Raw genomic sequence first — 14,016 nt, 5'->3', positions numbered from 1 at the left:
ACCGTAAAGTTTGAATCCTCCAGGCTGGAAAAGTAAGAAAGCTCCACAGTGTCTCAATCCTTTGAATCCCCAAACCAATTGGCAAGTTTGAAAAACTTTTTTAAAAATGTCAAAGTTACACTGTTTATCAGGGCCAGAAACTGTAAAACAGAAAGAAAACATCAAAATCCCTTTATTCTACATCTCTCATTTTTTCAAATCACCAAAACTAATCCATTTTATCAACCAGATTCATTAAAAAACAAAAATATTTGCGCTCTTTGGTGCAGCTAAAAAGCCATGTTTAATTCATCTCTGACCAACAGTCACATGGCAGAATTCAGGAACTTTTCAAGACAAGAGACAAACTAGGAAACAAATTAAATATTTACTGACTAAAATATCTGTGCTATGTCGAGCTGTGGGAAAAATGTTGTTCATGTTGATTCCAGGTTTTTAAAAATGTTTTAAAAGACAGTAATCAAAGACTTTTAACAAAATGTTTTACTTTTTTATGATTTATTTTTTCTACACACTACAAAAGACAGTTTTGAGTTCTCTCTACTATAAGTTGTGGTTGTTCTGTTTCCATAGAGGTGCAGGATTTTATATGAAATATTAGCCCAATGTGAGTATAAATGTGACCAGACCAAAAAGCATCCAGTTTAATACAAGTAAATTTTTATATTTTACATTCTTCATCCATGTCAGCTGCTTTGAACCATCCAGGAGTGCAGTGGTTTGCTCTATTTTTCTGTAGTTGTTGACGGACGTAAAAAGAATTTGAATTAAACCACAGCCAACGCTGGTGTTCCAGACCTGTTGTTCCATTCCCTCCAAACACATCCAGACCACAAATGTCTCCTTTGGGTATTGATAGTGTATTTCATTCTGTGTTGTCTTGCTTTCATTCCCCAGGGAAAGCTGCCTGACGCCAGTCAGCCCGGAGTCGTGTCCCCTTGTCCAGGCCTTCCTGGCTGAGTGTCCGGGCCGCCTGTTCCTGGGTCACGCCCAGACACAGCTAAAGACAGGCCTGCAGACCCAGGAGAGACACCTCTTCCTCTTCACTGACACTCTGCTCGTTGCCAAGACCAAGTGAGTTTCCTTCTGCATGGAGAGAATGCAGCAATGTTTGTTTATGTGGTTGCATGTGTGAAAGGGACACAGAAAATGGACCTGAAGCAGGAGGAAATGTCGTCTCAGTCACACTGACAGCTAAAAAACTATTTGTAGAAGATGGAGTTGCATCCTAACTTTCCCTTCATTCTCTTTGACTTACTCTCCTGCTTCTTCCACTTCTCCGTCCCTCATTTTTTCCTACTATATAATTATTTCCCAGCCAATTAAATCCATATGAAGCCTGGCTTAGATCAAAGCCTCCATTGGCCCCATAGTACAGGGTTCCCCACCCGAAAACTGCAACACAGAGGCGTGTTCAAAAATAGAAACTTAAAGACCGCATCGACATATTTGAAGTCCGCACACAGACACACATAGATGCTCATAAACACAGAGTTATACACTTACTGTACACACAAACCCCTGAGTGCAGACACAGCAGGAAGTCTGTGGTCCATCCTGGGAGTCATGTGCCGGTGGGTGGAGCTGACCCCTTCAGCACAGAGACTATACGCTATAATTGGCTTTAATACATTGTGGGTGAGTTGGAGGAATGTGTGTTGGTATGTGTGTGTCTGAAGGAAAGCAAAAGCAAGAGGGAAAAGAAGCTAAATGATGTGTGCTCGTACGCCTTTATATCCATATGATAGCACAGAGAGTATGTTTGTGCGCCAAATGTGTGCGTTTGGATCTTAACCCACCATAATTACAGATGTTGGGGCAAATAAGTACACGTCTGCTGAGCGTGCCTGTGTTTAACCTCTGGAAATAGCTGGAGCTTTTAATATTTTGCTTCTATATTAAGTGTTTTTAAAAAGATTACCATATGTCAAAGGCTTATGGAAATATGTCATTTAAAGAAAAAGAGTCCAACTTTAAGGGGATCCCTATACATTCCTTGTGGGATGCCTTGGAGTTCTGAAGCCACTTAAAAAAGTGAATTCATCCATATTGTACAGAGCAAAAATGAGAACATAATCAACTGATTAGCCACTGGATAGAAAATGATTTTTTTCCTAACAAATATGAGTTTTTAGCAGAAGAAAACACATGATTTGGGGACATCATGTTTGGGAAACTGTAATATAGCACACTGTTTTGGATTTTCCTGCAGATCTCCTACTCATTTCAAAGTGAAGGCTCAAGTCCGAGTTTGTGAGATGTGGACGGCGAACTGTATGGATGAAGTGTGTGAAGGAAGCACAAACCTAGAGAGGAGCTTCGTTATGGGATGGCCCACCTGCAACCATGTGGCGACCTTCAGGTAAACGCTCACATTCTCACATGGTATAGCATAAGTTTTGCACTTTAAAGAAGAGGAAAGCCTGGATTTTCTTTTCCTTAGTTTGAAAGGTATGTTGCTTTTTAAAAACCGCCATCATTTTACCATCAGAGCCAGAAAAAGTGAAAACAGAAAACAAAATTATTGGATATTCAAATTTCCTATGATCCTTAAACTCAACGTGTGTCACTTTCAGTTTTGTTCTGAAAACGAATATAATGTAAGACTAAAACTGGGATATTTCATTCAAAATCACTATATTAGTACATGTCCCATGTAAAAAATTTTGCTTAAAATAATCAGTTTTCTTGAAATAAATTTGATAAAAAACAAAAAAATCAGCTCTCTTTGGTACAACTATGAAGCTATTAATGACTCGGCTGTAACCGTCATGTCACAAAAATTCAGTGAGTTTTCTGCTAAACTGGATCGAACTGCAGGCAGAGTTTACACAAAGCAGACAGGAGACAATAATGTGAACAAAAACATATGTAACTGTTAAATTCTCTGTAGTATATAACCTTTAAATTTATCATGTTTCCATGATCACTTTCAATTTTGTTGGAAAAACAAACCAAATCTAATCTTAAAATATTTGAAAATCACTTTAATGATACACATCTCATGTATCAATTCACCAAAAATAAATAGTTTGCTCTAGCCAGATTCTGTAAAAACTAAAAAAATCTGCACTTCTTGGTGCAACTGTGAAGCTATTATGGACATGCAACCCACCGTCATTTGACAAAAATTCAGGGACTTTTTTACTAAACTGGATAGAACTGCAGGCATTGTTACACAGAGCAAATAGGAAACAAGAATGCAAACAAAAAAAATATGTAAGTTGGTGGATTTTCTCTCTGTGTGTTTTGTGTTGTTTCTTTATAGATGTAGGGCTTTATTTTGCAGTGAAAAATGAGCCCACAGGGACAGGAAAAAAAAGAAAAAATGCCCATGAAGTGCTTTGGGCTGAGAAGGTTAATTTGAGTGATTTAATGCACATTAAACATCCTCTTATATACCTTCACTCAGTGCCTCTACATGCGTTGCCTGACAATTATTCATGGCCACCCCCACTAAACATATTTCTAAAATGCCTCACTGAGTTTCTCGAGTGTATTTCTGAAAGAGTACATTGTGTTCTGAGGTGCAGATGCACATTATAGACTAAAAACTGAGCACGCAGCCACAGAATCCATAAACCCTTAAGCGCGAAGGCAGTTCCCACTTGTAAAGCCGCTCAGCCGAACCTCAGTAAAACTTAGAGGAGATAACCACAGACACAGCAGGCACGAACATGCAACACACACACACACACACACACACACACACACAAATACGTCCATACCGTACAAGCTGTGCTGTATATTTGCACCTGCTTTAATGACCTGCGCACATTTATACCGATTGGCACACACCCATTATATTTTCCCAAAGGAATCCAGTCGTAGCTCTGGGTGAAGTCTGCGGTTTATCTGGCAGGAGTTGCATAACAGAGCGAAACAAACAAATGCTTTTCTTCTGATTATCACTTTCATTGCTTCATTTTTAGCTCCGAAGAGCACAAGGATAAGTGGTTGGCGCTCGTCAACAGGTAATGTGTTGGTTATACTTCCCGCTTCTTTGTGTGCAAAAGTTTATTTTTAGCTGGTAGTTCATCTTGCAAATCAAAATTTAGCTTTTGGGATGGAAATGATTGGATGCAGATTAGATTAAAATAAAATTTAGGTGTAAATAAGTAGAAAATAATGGCTCTGACCGTAATTATGGGATGAATTTATAAGTTCTTAACCACTATGTCAAGCATAGCAACATGCACTGCAGTGCTTTAAACTTTGACATTACCTCCAGCTCTAATGCTTTCTCTTTCACAATGCTTGGCCGGCTAAATGATTTTAACTTATTCTGAAATGTTTTCCATATTTCAACATTAACCTCTGTCTTTTGTTTCCCTACTTACACACTTAGCCGGATAAATGAGGGAAAAGAGAAGGATGACCCCAAGACCATCCCTCTGAAGATATTTGCGAAGGATATTGGAAATTGTGCTTATGTAAGATTCTCTTCTTTTTTCCCCCACAAAAAAATAGTCATTCGTGTAATTACTAGCATCACTAGCAGTACTTAAATTTATGTAACATGTGAAAAACTACCCATTTCCATAACATTTTCCCAAAATGTTTCCACCAGGCCAAGACACTTGCGGTCAGCAACACTGACAGCACCACTGATGTCATCCGCATGGCTCTGCTGCAGTTTGGCATATCAGTAAGTAACCAAAGGCTGCTGTTGATGCTCAATTTAATATCTAATGACCATACAGTGATGTGATCTGAAAGAAGGCCACTTGGAAATGGGAAATGTAGCATTTACGGTAATATTGTGAATAAAAATGGCTAAAGTGAAGCATAGCCTTTGGAATCCTGACTTTAAAAGTTTTTTGTTTTTTTTTTACACCAGAGACATGCATTTAGGAAGGTGTATGGACAGTTAAAATGCAAAAAAGTAGCTGAAAATGTAAAATAGACTTGTTAAACCTCCTTTTCTCTGTCTAGGGTTGCGTTAAAGACCACCGGTTATGGGTGAGCTCCAGTAAGGACGACCCTCCATACCCCCTCATTGGTGAGTCCTCACAGTCATGATCTGCAGAGTCTGGAATGGGACATACAAATATTAGAAATTTTAGAAAATATAATGGTCTCATGTGGTGGAATAGAGGAAAACAAAATGTGTTGAGATCTAGGAGTTTGTAGGCTTGTTGCTTGAGCTTCACTTGTAAGATTATAGTGCTTTTGTGTGGCTTTTGTGTGTTTTTACACTTTAATGGGTCAAATAGAGTCAATAGAGAGAAGCAGAACAGAGTATTTTTGATATTGCTGTGTGTTCAGCTTGAAAATGCTTTCACTTTAACAAAATGTGCTTATTCACTTTGTTGCTTAGAGCGACAAACCCCCAGAATGCAAGAATGTAAAGCCTTCTTGCTCAAACAGAATCATAAAAAGGTGTTTAAAATACATTTTCAATTTGCTCCTTTGAAACCTCAACCAGAGTGTGGGTAAAGATTTAGGTTCATTTCCAGACAGTGTGTTGCAGTTAAATCTGTCATGAATTCATTCAAATTAAGCAAAAAAAAACCCCTCTTGTTTCACGCTCCCATGATGAATATTTTGAATAACCAGGCAGTGCCAATGCAATGAATACCCACAGTAGGGTGGCACTTCTGTGCAAGCATCATCAAAAACTCTGCATCTGGGAGCGTTTTCGGAGCAGCTAGTTGTTTTTTGTTACGGTGGTATTTCTGTGCCACAATCTTTTGTTGTTTAGTTCACACCAGATTCCTGACATCCCAATTCAGTATGTATGATTCACTGTTGCAGCAGCTCCAGCTCATTTTTATCATGCTTTGGCTTCGCGTCACATGCGCAGACGGCACATACCAGCCGCTGCACCTCTGACCTCCGCACTACGACCTTTTTTCCCCTCAGGCCATGAGTTTCCCTTCAGCATTAAGATGAGCCACATTCGGGATGGCGGGACTAACGGTGGAGGACTGGGAGGAGGAGGAGTGATAGGAAGGGATCCACTCAGTCCTACAGACTGTCCAGAGGTCCGGCTGCTGGATCAGTGTCTCCCTCCGGACACCCAGTGCCAGTTTATCCTCAAACCCAACAAGGTCGTCCCTGGACACACTCAGCTTATAGGTAAGGCAGCTTCAAATAACATTGAAGTAACGGCACCAAAAAGGGTTAAAAACAAAGACATTCTCTAACTTGAGTGACAGGAAAAGACACAAGCATGGAATTTTGCCATTTTCATTCTTCTAACATTAGTATTTCCCCTTATAAAGACTTATTCTGTTGGTGTTTTGGCCTAGTTTGGACAAAATACGTTTATTTATGGGTAAATTGCAGCATCAGTGTGTATTCCATAAACCTGAGTAGCATAGTAACACACAATTCAGTGTAAAAATCGTAAAAAACAAGATAATGAAATACAAGTAGTAAACTATGGGTTGTGAAAAAGAGCTGTGAGCAATATCAGTGTCTTTTCATCAACATGACAGTTGGGGTTTGGTGTTTTTACTGACTCAGCTGCATTCAACAGTCGTGACAAAAATTCAGGAACTTTTTTTTATCTAAACTAGGCTGATCTGCTGGCAGTGTTCACACAAAGCAGATAGGAAACGTGAATGGAATCAATGAAAATCTAGGTAGTGAAATACTAATACTTGGTAGAGTCACCATTTTTTCCCAATATCTCTATCACCTGTGGGTTCTTGGAAAAATGTTGTTCAAGATGATTCCAGGTTTTTTCAATTTTTCAATTTACCTATTTTTCTAATTTATAGCATTTAAGTGTGCCATACTGCACAGAAGACATTTTTGAATTCTGTTCACTTCTAGCAAAAACAATCTGGTAAATATATTTCAGTGCTTTTATGCTGTTTCTGTAGAGTAGAGGTTCAGTGTGTATTCCATGAACCCAAGTAGTAAAATAACACACAATTAGGTCTCAAAGTGGTAAAAAAACAAGACATTTTTGCAGGTATATTTATGAAATACAAGCAGTAAACTATGTGCTGTGAAAATAAGCTGTGAGCAATACTTTTTTTTTTCCATCAACATGACAGTTGCGGTTTCTAAGTACATGGTTGGTCAGTGTCAGGAATCCAACCATGAATCTAATTCTCTTTGAAACCGCAAGAAGAAATATGATTATGCAGAAGTATTAATGCAGTACAGAGAGTGCTTCCTGGAATTTGTTTCACTTACATAAACCATTTAGACCCTCGCAGGCTTACAGTCAGATGCGAGGATGAATCAATAGGTGAAGGAGAAGAAAAGGAGTCAGTGAGAACGGTGGGAAAGGAGATCTGAACGGAGAAGGGGTTACAGCAAGGGTTAGGACAGATGATGTATCAAAATAAGAAAAACATCAGATAGACAAAGAGGAAGAAACCCCAGAAGGGACGGAAGAGTGTGAGAATAGGAAGATGGAAAGTGAAAAGAGATGACACAGCTATTGAGTAAGCCTGGAGGCCAGTGGAGGTGAAGGAAAAAGAAACAACCGACTGCGGCCGATGCAGAAAGAGGAATTTACCGAAGAAGAGACCGAAAAGGGGACCTCAGGAGCGAGAAATGAGGAGGAGGAGAAAGAAAAACAAGATGACGGTGGACAGGAGTGAGGACTAACTGCGGATACAGAGGCCGGGATGGAAAAAAAGGAGGAGATGAGGTTTAGAGGAAAACAAGCCGAGAAGAAAAAGTGTGTGTTTTCCAGTCAAGGAGGCTCCAGTTTGCCAACCACAAGCTTCGCCACAGATTCCTTTGCTTCAAGCATAACAGCTTCTTACAGAATCCCTCCTTACCAGCCCTGCCACCACAGAGGCCTAATTGCTCACACCAAACCCGAAAACTAATGAATGTATGTGTTTATTGGGTGGTAACCATGGCAGAAGCCCCTTTTCAGTCATTTATTCCCAAACAATCCTGCATGCAATTCAGCTTTGGATGTTAAAAACCAATTGGTGAATGTTAGAGAAAACTCCAATGACCTTTCCTTCACATTTTCCAAATTGCACTCGTCCATTGTAAAATTTCCTACATGTCCAATTTGTGTTAATTCATTGCTTTTTAGCAACGATTGTCAATTCATATGGGTTACTATGGCAGTTTCAAGGGAACAGAAACTGCCGATAAAATTCTCTAATATGACCTGCTGCACTCACAAACACACATTTACCTCCACTGTTTCAGCCCTTTCTAGTCTTTGGTACATGGCAGATGTTGGCAAACACTGAAACATTTTAGCTGGTACCAGAAAAATATAAATATCAACACTAGACCTGCTCACAATTGATAATCATGCCAGAAATTCAAAGTAAAGACAGTACTGTGCACTCAAATGTAGCAGGAAATCTTGTTCATACCTACAGAATTAGCCAAAATACTAACTTGTTAACTCCTGGCAGTAGCTAAAAGTCTGCTCGTCAAAGCTTTTCACGACCACCACTAGCCTCATCCTTAACAGGAATATATCGACCAGATCAGGTGCATCTTTCTTTGGAATGACAGCACTCATTAAAGCATTGATTAAAGGTCACATATAGGTTTGTCCAAATCAAGATACTTGCCATGATTCCATCTGGAACATTTCGTATCTAGCATCTGCCGATACCTGATATAGTTTTCCTTGATTATACACACTTCAAGTATTGTAGATTATACTGTATCAACAAGAGGAGGGAGGCATTTTGGCTTTTTTGACTGAAGACAGACATGCCGACATGTGGTCAGACAACACAGGTGCACATGGTGACTGTGCAGCACTAAGAAAACACTGCCACAACCTTCAGAGACACAAACAAGGCCTCATTGTGCATTGTGAGGGTTTAGCTAGTAAGGGGGCACCATGACAAAGTCTGTTGTGGCGTTTAATGACCTCCAACCAGCAAACATAGGTTTAATCAAGTCATGAACAATTAAGGTAGAGTTTCCCTTTTCTTCTTTTTGTGCCCTGTATCAAGTATTCATAAGTTAATGCAGCAATATTAGTACAGGAGAATATCCGGTGTACTCAAATTAGATTGTAAATTAGTCAGTTATCAATTGATGATGCTCCATTTATGAAGAAAATGTGTCAGACACCAAAAGGATCAGGCTTACATTTGTGTTGATACTGATCAGTTATAAATTGCCCTAATCGGCACATCCATAGTCCCATACTATACTATCTTTTAAAAAGTTAGTGCTTGGATGTTCAAAGAATGTATATTTGAAATTTCAACCAACAATTTTTTGCACGTCTACTACGCCTATAACACTACCTGCTCTTACCTCTGTTTCAAACGAACTGCAAACCATCTCACTCAGAGACTTTCTGATCTTTGGAGACAGGAAAGAAACAATAGATCTTAGGTCTTTTCTCATGCTTTGTGAGTCTGTGTAGACTGGGGACACGTAATCATGTGCATAAACAATGAAAAAATAAATTTGTCATGATTTGTCACCTTCAAGTTTTGTTGATCTGGACGAACTGAGTCTGTTTATTATGTTAAAATGATCTTGACTTAATGTAGAAGTAGGTTTCCAACTGTGATGTCAATCCAAAATTGGTTCTCTATCACTAAATAGGGTCTCTACTTCAAATATATTTTACAAAATGTTTCAATTACGTTGTCTGATGTGGTTTGGGTTAAAACGACTGCTTGATTATGATTAGAGAACGACTGTTGCAGTGGTTGAGTTAAAGCCTATGAAAGTTAATCACTGGTCCATCTAAACTTCTGCCTGGAGTCATATTTTAATACCCGTGAGGAGAATAACTCCATCTAGCACCTGTTTTATAACACCTAGCAGAAGATTACAGTAAGATGACAGATGTTGCCCACCCAGTCGACAAGTAGTCTGTCTCTGATACCTCATTCCCCCCCGGCAGCTGCTCTAAAACTATTCCCTGCCTACAAAGCTGTAATGATGTAACACCTGATTTAAAGTGAGGTTGTGTTTTTGTTTTTCGACGCTGGTGAGGCCTGCTGAGAAGTGCCAGAGAAAGATAGTATTTCTGTTAGCACTGAACTTTGTTCCAGGGTGTATTTGGGCATGACGCCACAGCAGATTGTTAAATAATGAATTCTATCTGAGGTATGCCATGTATTTTTTTGGGGCCTTTTGGGGCCACGGGGCCCTCCACCCTCCAAAAGAATCTTTCGTTTGTTAGGAGAGTCCCACCCTTGGATACAAATCACAACCGCACAATAACATAAATGTCATCATTTCAAGATTGTTGGCAGTTTGAAGTTGCTACGGCTACATTTCACTACAACGGCCCTTTAAAAGATTTATTGCCGTGTTTGCAGGTTTTACCGGTTCATAGACGTCACCGGCTGCAGGTGATGATTATTTTAATTATCAATTTATCCACTGAGTATTTTTCTGATATTAATCAAGATTATTTTTTAATCAGTTCATCGTTTATGCCTATCAGCAGCTCCAAGGTTAAAGTCAGAAGGTATTTTTATGACAGAAACTGAGAGAATAAGTGAATCATCACATTTCAGACTCTGAAATCCTTTAATGTTTAGCAGTAAATTACCTTAATTCTTCACCAATTATCAAAATAGGCATCAGCCAAGTTTAATTCTGTCCATCAATTTGTCAGTCAATTGACAATTTTTTTGCAGCACAGTTCCATAACAGGAAATCAGCCTGCAAGAGTGTTTCCAAAGTTAGTTGCTTGTTTTCAGTGTCTCAGAAAAACAAGGGCTTGATCTCATTTGTTTTCTATCATTTTGCATTGACATTAGATTACAGATGTTTGTTGCACATTCTTATGAAAACACACGTCAGTGCACACGCAGTATGCAGCTTCATAATTTCAGGAGCACACTGAGCTGTTCTGTCACGTCGACAGGGTGAAGACAGACATGCCGACATGCGGTGAAACAACACAGGTACACATAGTGACTGTGCAGCACTAAGAAAACACAGTCACGACCTTCAGAGACACAAACAAGGCCTCATACGTTCTTCTAGACACATGCATGGGCACACAGAGACGTCTACATATACACACAAACCACAAATGAAATGGTGTTCTCAAGCATGAACACACGTCGGCATACGTTCCCCTCAAACACTCACTCATTGGGCCTTTCTTGCTCTGTGTTTCTGTGAAAATATCCCTAATGAAACTTCAGTAAGGTGGGATTACTTGGATGAAACGTAGCAGACAGACTTTGATTTTAACTGCTATGTGCATGATTAAAAAAAACAAAAAAAACATCTGAAACTTTTGTGGCTGTTAAATAATTCACAACAAAAATAGATAATACATAAATATTGCAAAAGTGTGACTGAAGCTGCACTTTTGCAATCCGGTTTGTTTTGCTGGAGGTGCGTTATATAACGGAGCGTGATGTGGTCAATTTAACATGTATTTCTCAACCGGCAGTAGCCAGATTAAATCGGAAACCGCAGCTCACCTCTTCCTCTTCTTTGTCCCCCCACAGAGCCTGGTCAGCAGAAGTCCTTCAAGAGAAAGAGGTCTCTGATCAACTGGCCTTTCTGGAGAGGCTCCAGCACACAGCTGGACGGCCTGCCTCTGTCCCCGTCCATGCTGGCCCCCCCTCAGGGACGCCTGTTCGGTCGACCCCTGAGCTCCGTCTGCCCTCCGGAGGGTGGCCTACCCAAGCCTGTCATGGTGAGCCGGGTGGGGGTTGCGTAGACCAGCAGGAAAGGTCAGGACCCCAACCTGAGGGGTCACAGAATTGAGTTTGACTGTGGGGTGTGGTGGTATTTTTAGAAAGCAATTTTCTTGGAGCCTTTCTCTAATATAGAGCCATCAGTACTGCTGGGTTACTCTTCTGTGAATTAATGACATTCACTGAATGTTTCAGATAAATGCCTCAACTTGTGAACTAAAAAAATATAGGCATACTGGGCACCATGAGATTACTAGAGAAGAGAAAATCTGTCTGTTGAATAAGAAATCAAGATCCCGCTGCTAAAATAAACCAAAACATTAGATTTTTCTGTCTTGCCAGGTAAAATATTTGACAGCTTCATTTTCCAGTTTCATTAATTTGCTCCAGGAATCACAATATTTATCAAATCACATAGTTTTACAGGTTTATTCCACCTAATCCACTTAAAAGAAAACATTAAACTACTCTCCATTTTCAAGAGGGAGAAAGTACTTCAGGCAGGCACAAATGGAAATCTGGTTTTAAGAGATGGTGAATTAAAAAGAAACCGAACAAACGCACAAGAAAGATGAATTCACTCAATCCTCGGTTGTTGGATTGCTTTTGACTTGAAGCATCACTTTAATTCTGACTGGATTTCTGAGCAATTAAGAGCCATTTTGTAAGGAAAATGAACCAAATTTCAGCTTAAGTTAAGTTTTACCAACATCATTTGTGGTGTGAAACATTCATTGTTTTTGTTCTTTTCCATCAGTTGTTGCTGTCAAGCTCATTTCAAATCCTCAGTTCCACATTTTAAATGATTTTCTGGAAAATGAACCAAATTTCAGTCTATATTCATCATATTTTCTGACAATCATTGGTGGTGTGAAACATTGAATGTTTTCTGTCATCAGCAGCTGTTTCCAAGCTAATTTCTCTGAGCTTGATGTCCTTAGTTTCATTCCAAACATTGATTAAAAAAACACTTGAAGTGATTTTCTGTAGTTACACTTCTGTTTCCCTGCTCCCTCAAGGACATGCTGGTGTTTCTGTACCTGGAGGGACCGTACACTCGAGGCGTCTTCAGGCGGTCGGCTGGAGCGAAGGCCTGCCGGGAGCTTCGAGACAGACTGGACAGCGGAACGGAAGACCCGGAGATCTCGCACCAGTCTGTGTTCGTCGTCGCCGCTGTCCTCAAGGTAAAACACCGAACCGCCACATGCACGTCTCATGCGTTTGAACCCAGACAACAGAAAAGCAGGCACGACTGATGTGTGTCCAAAGTCATCTAAGTCCAGACGGGATAATCTGTCTGTGCACAGCCAGGCAGGCGGCCAGTCGCACACACAAGGTGCAGCATTGTTCAGGATCCAGGCCAAACAGCCGCTGCGGAGTCCAGGGAGAGCTGCTCAGGTGTTTTCCTTTCACAGAGACGATTCATCCCCATGTTTGTTGTGCTTCACCTGTTGGCTGCACAGGGGACAGGGGATCACCTGGGACATAAACTGGGCTGTTGTTGGTCACTTTAGACCATGAACACCTGAACCCCAAAACCACTGGGTTTTAAAGGTCAGAAATTGTACAGATATAAAGAATAAATGGATCTGTAACTGTGAAATGCCATTCTGTCAGGAAAATTAACCAAGTTTCAACCTAAAATCCTGAAAAATCCTGCAAAAAAAAAACAAATAAAATCCTGTGCTCCTTAATGCAACGTAATGAATCAGCTTTGACCAACAGTCAGCAGAACTGGGCTGAAGTGCAGGCAGTGTTTGCACAGACAGAGAGGTGTATGGAAAGAAATGTAATATCTATAGTATGTACAGCTACCTTTTTTTGTAAAACAAATGATCGATGAAATGTAACTTTAATGTTTTTCTTTTTTATGGTTTATAGCATGTAGTTTTGTTACGTTGCACAGAAGACATTTGTGAGTTCGCTCTGCTTCTAGTCATGGTTGTTCTGTTTCCATAGAGATGCAGGACTTTATATTGCAGTGAAAAATGATCCCACAGTGAATAGAAATGTAACAGGAGCAAAAACATGCCCAGAAAAACAGCGACTGAATAGTGCAGGTGCAAATACAGTGACATGAATGGATTCATTAATGATGAATCTTGGTCTTTATTCTCTCATTTACAATGAGAAGATAGTGTGGATGTCAACATTTATTGATTTATTATGTGAAAAGTGCTATTTAGGATGCACTCTAAATCTGTATCTTTGCGCTTATTTCCATTTTGTCTCTTTAAGTCCTTGTGTGACAGTGTGATATTTAACGTTTTTGACCTTGTTAAACAGGTCAAAAAGTTTCTGTTTATGTTAGCTCCTATGTATGTGGATGACATAATTTCTGTAGCACTGACTGAATGATTTATTTAATATCTTTAAAGCTAAAATGTTGAATGAAATAAGTGTGAAATGACCCAACAGTGAAACAATATGCAGA

The 14,016-nt window shown here is 39.7% G+C and overlaps 1 protein-coding gene across 1 annotated transcript in view; it reads left to right on the top strand.

The window, feature by feature from the left end:
- LOC110962973 (rho GTPase-activating protein 20-like) overlaps nt 1–14,016 on the top strand; it is a 41,742-nt gene that overhangs the window by 12,195 nt on the left and 15,531 nt on the right. Inside the window, exons 3-11 of the mRNA XM_022211122.2 lie at nt 898–1,074; nt 2,213–2,362; nt 3,933–3,974; nt 4,349–4,433; nt 4,571–4,648; nt 4,936–5,002; nt 5,866–6,081; nt 11,391–11,581; nt 12,602–12,766. Of these exons, the coding sequence (XP_022066814.2) occupies nt 898–1,074; nt 2,213–2,362; nt 3,933–3,974; nt 4,349–4,433; nt 4,571–4,648; nt 4,936–5,002; nt 5,866–6,081; nt 11,391–11,581; nt 12,602–12,766 (1,171 nt within the window). The remainder of the gene's footprint in view (nt 1–897; nt 1,075–2,212; nt 2,363–3,932; nt 3,975–4,348; nt 4,434–4,570; nt 4,649–4,935; nt 5,003–5,865; nt 6,082–11,390; nt 11,582–12,601; nt 12,767–14,016) is intronic.

The sequence above is a fragment of the Acanthochromis polyacanthus genome, chromosome 14 (assembly GCF_021347895.1).
Source record: "Acanthochromis polyacanthus isolate Apoly-LR-REF ecotype Palm Island chromosome 14, KAUST_Apoly_ChrSc, whole genome shotgun sequence".
NCBI lineage: Eukaryota > Metazoa > Chordata > Actinopteri > Pomacentridae > Acanthochromis > Acanthochromis polyacanthus.
This window is presented reverse-complemented; position numbering and strand designations above follow the sequence as displayed.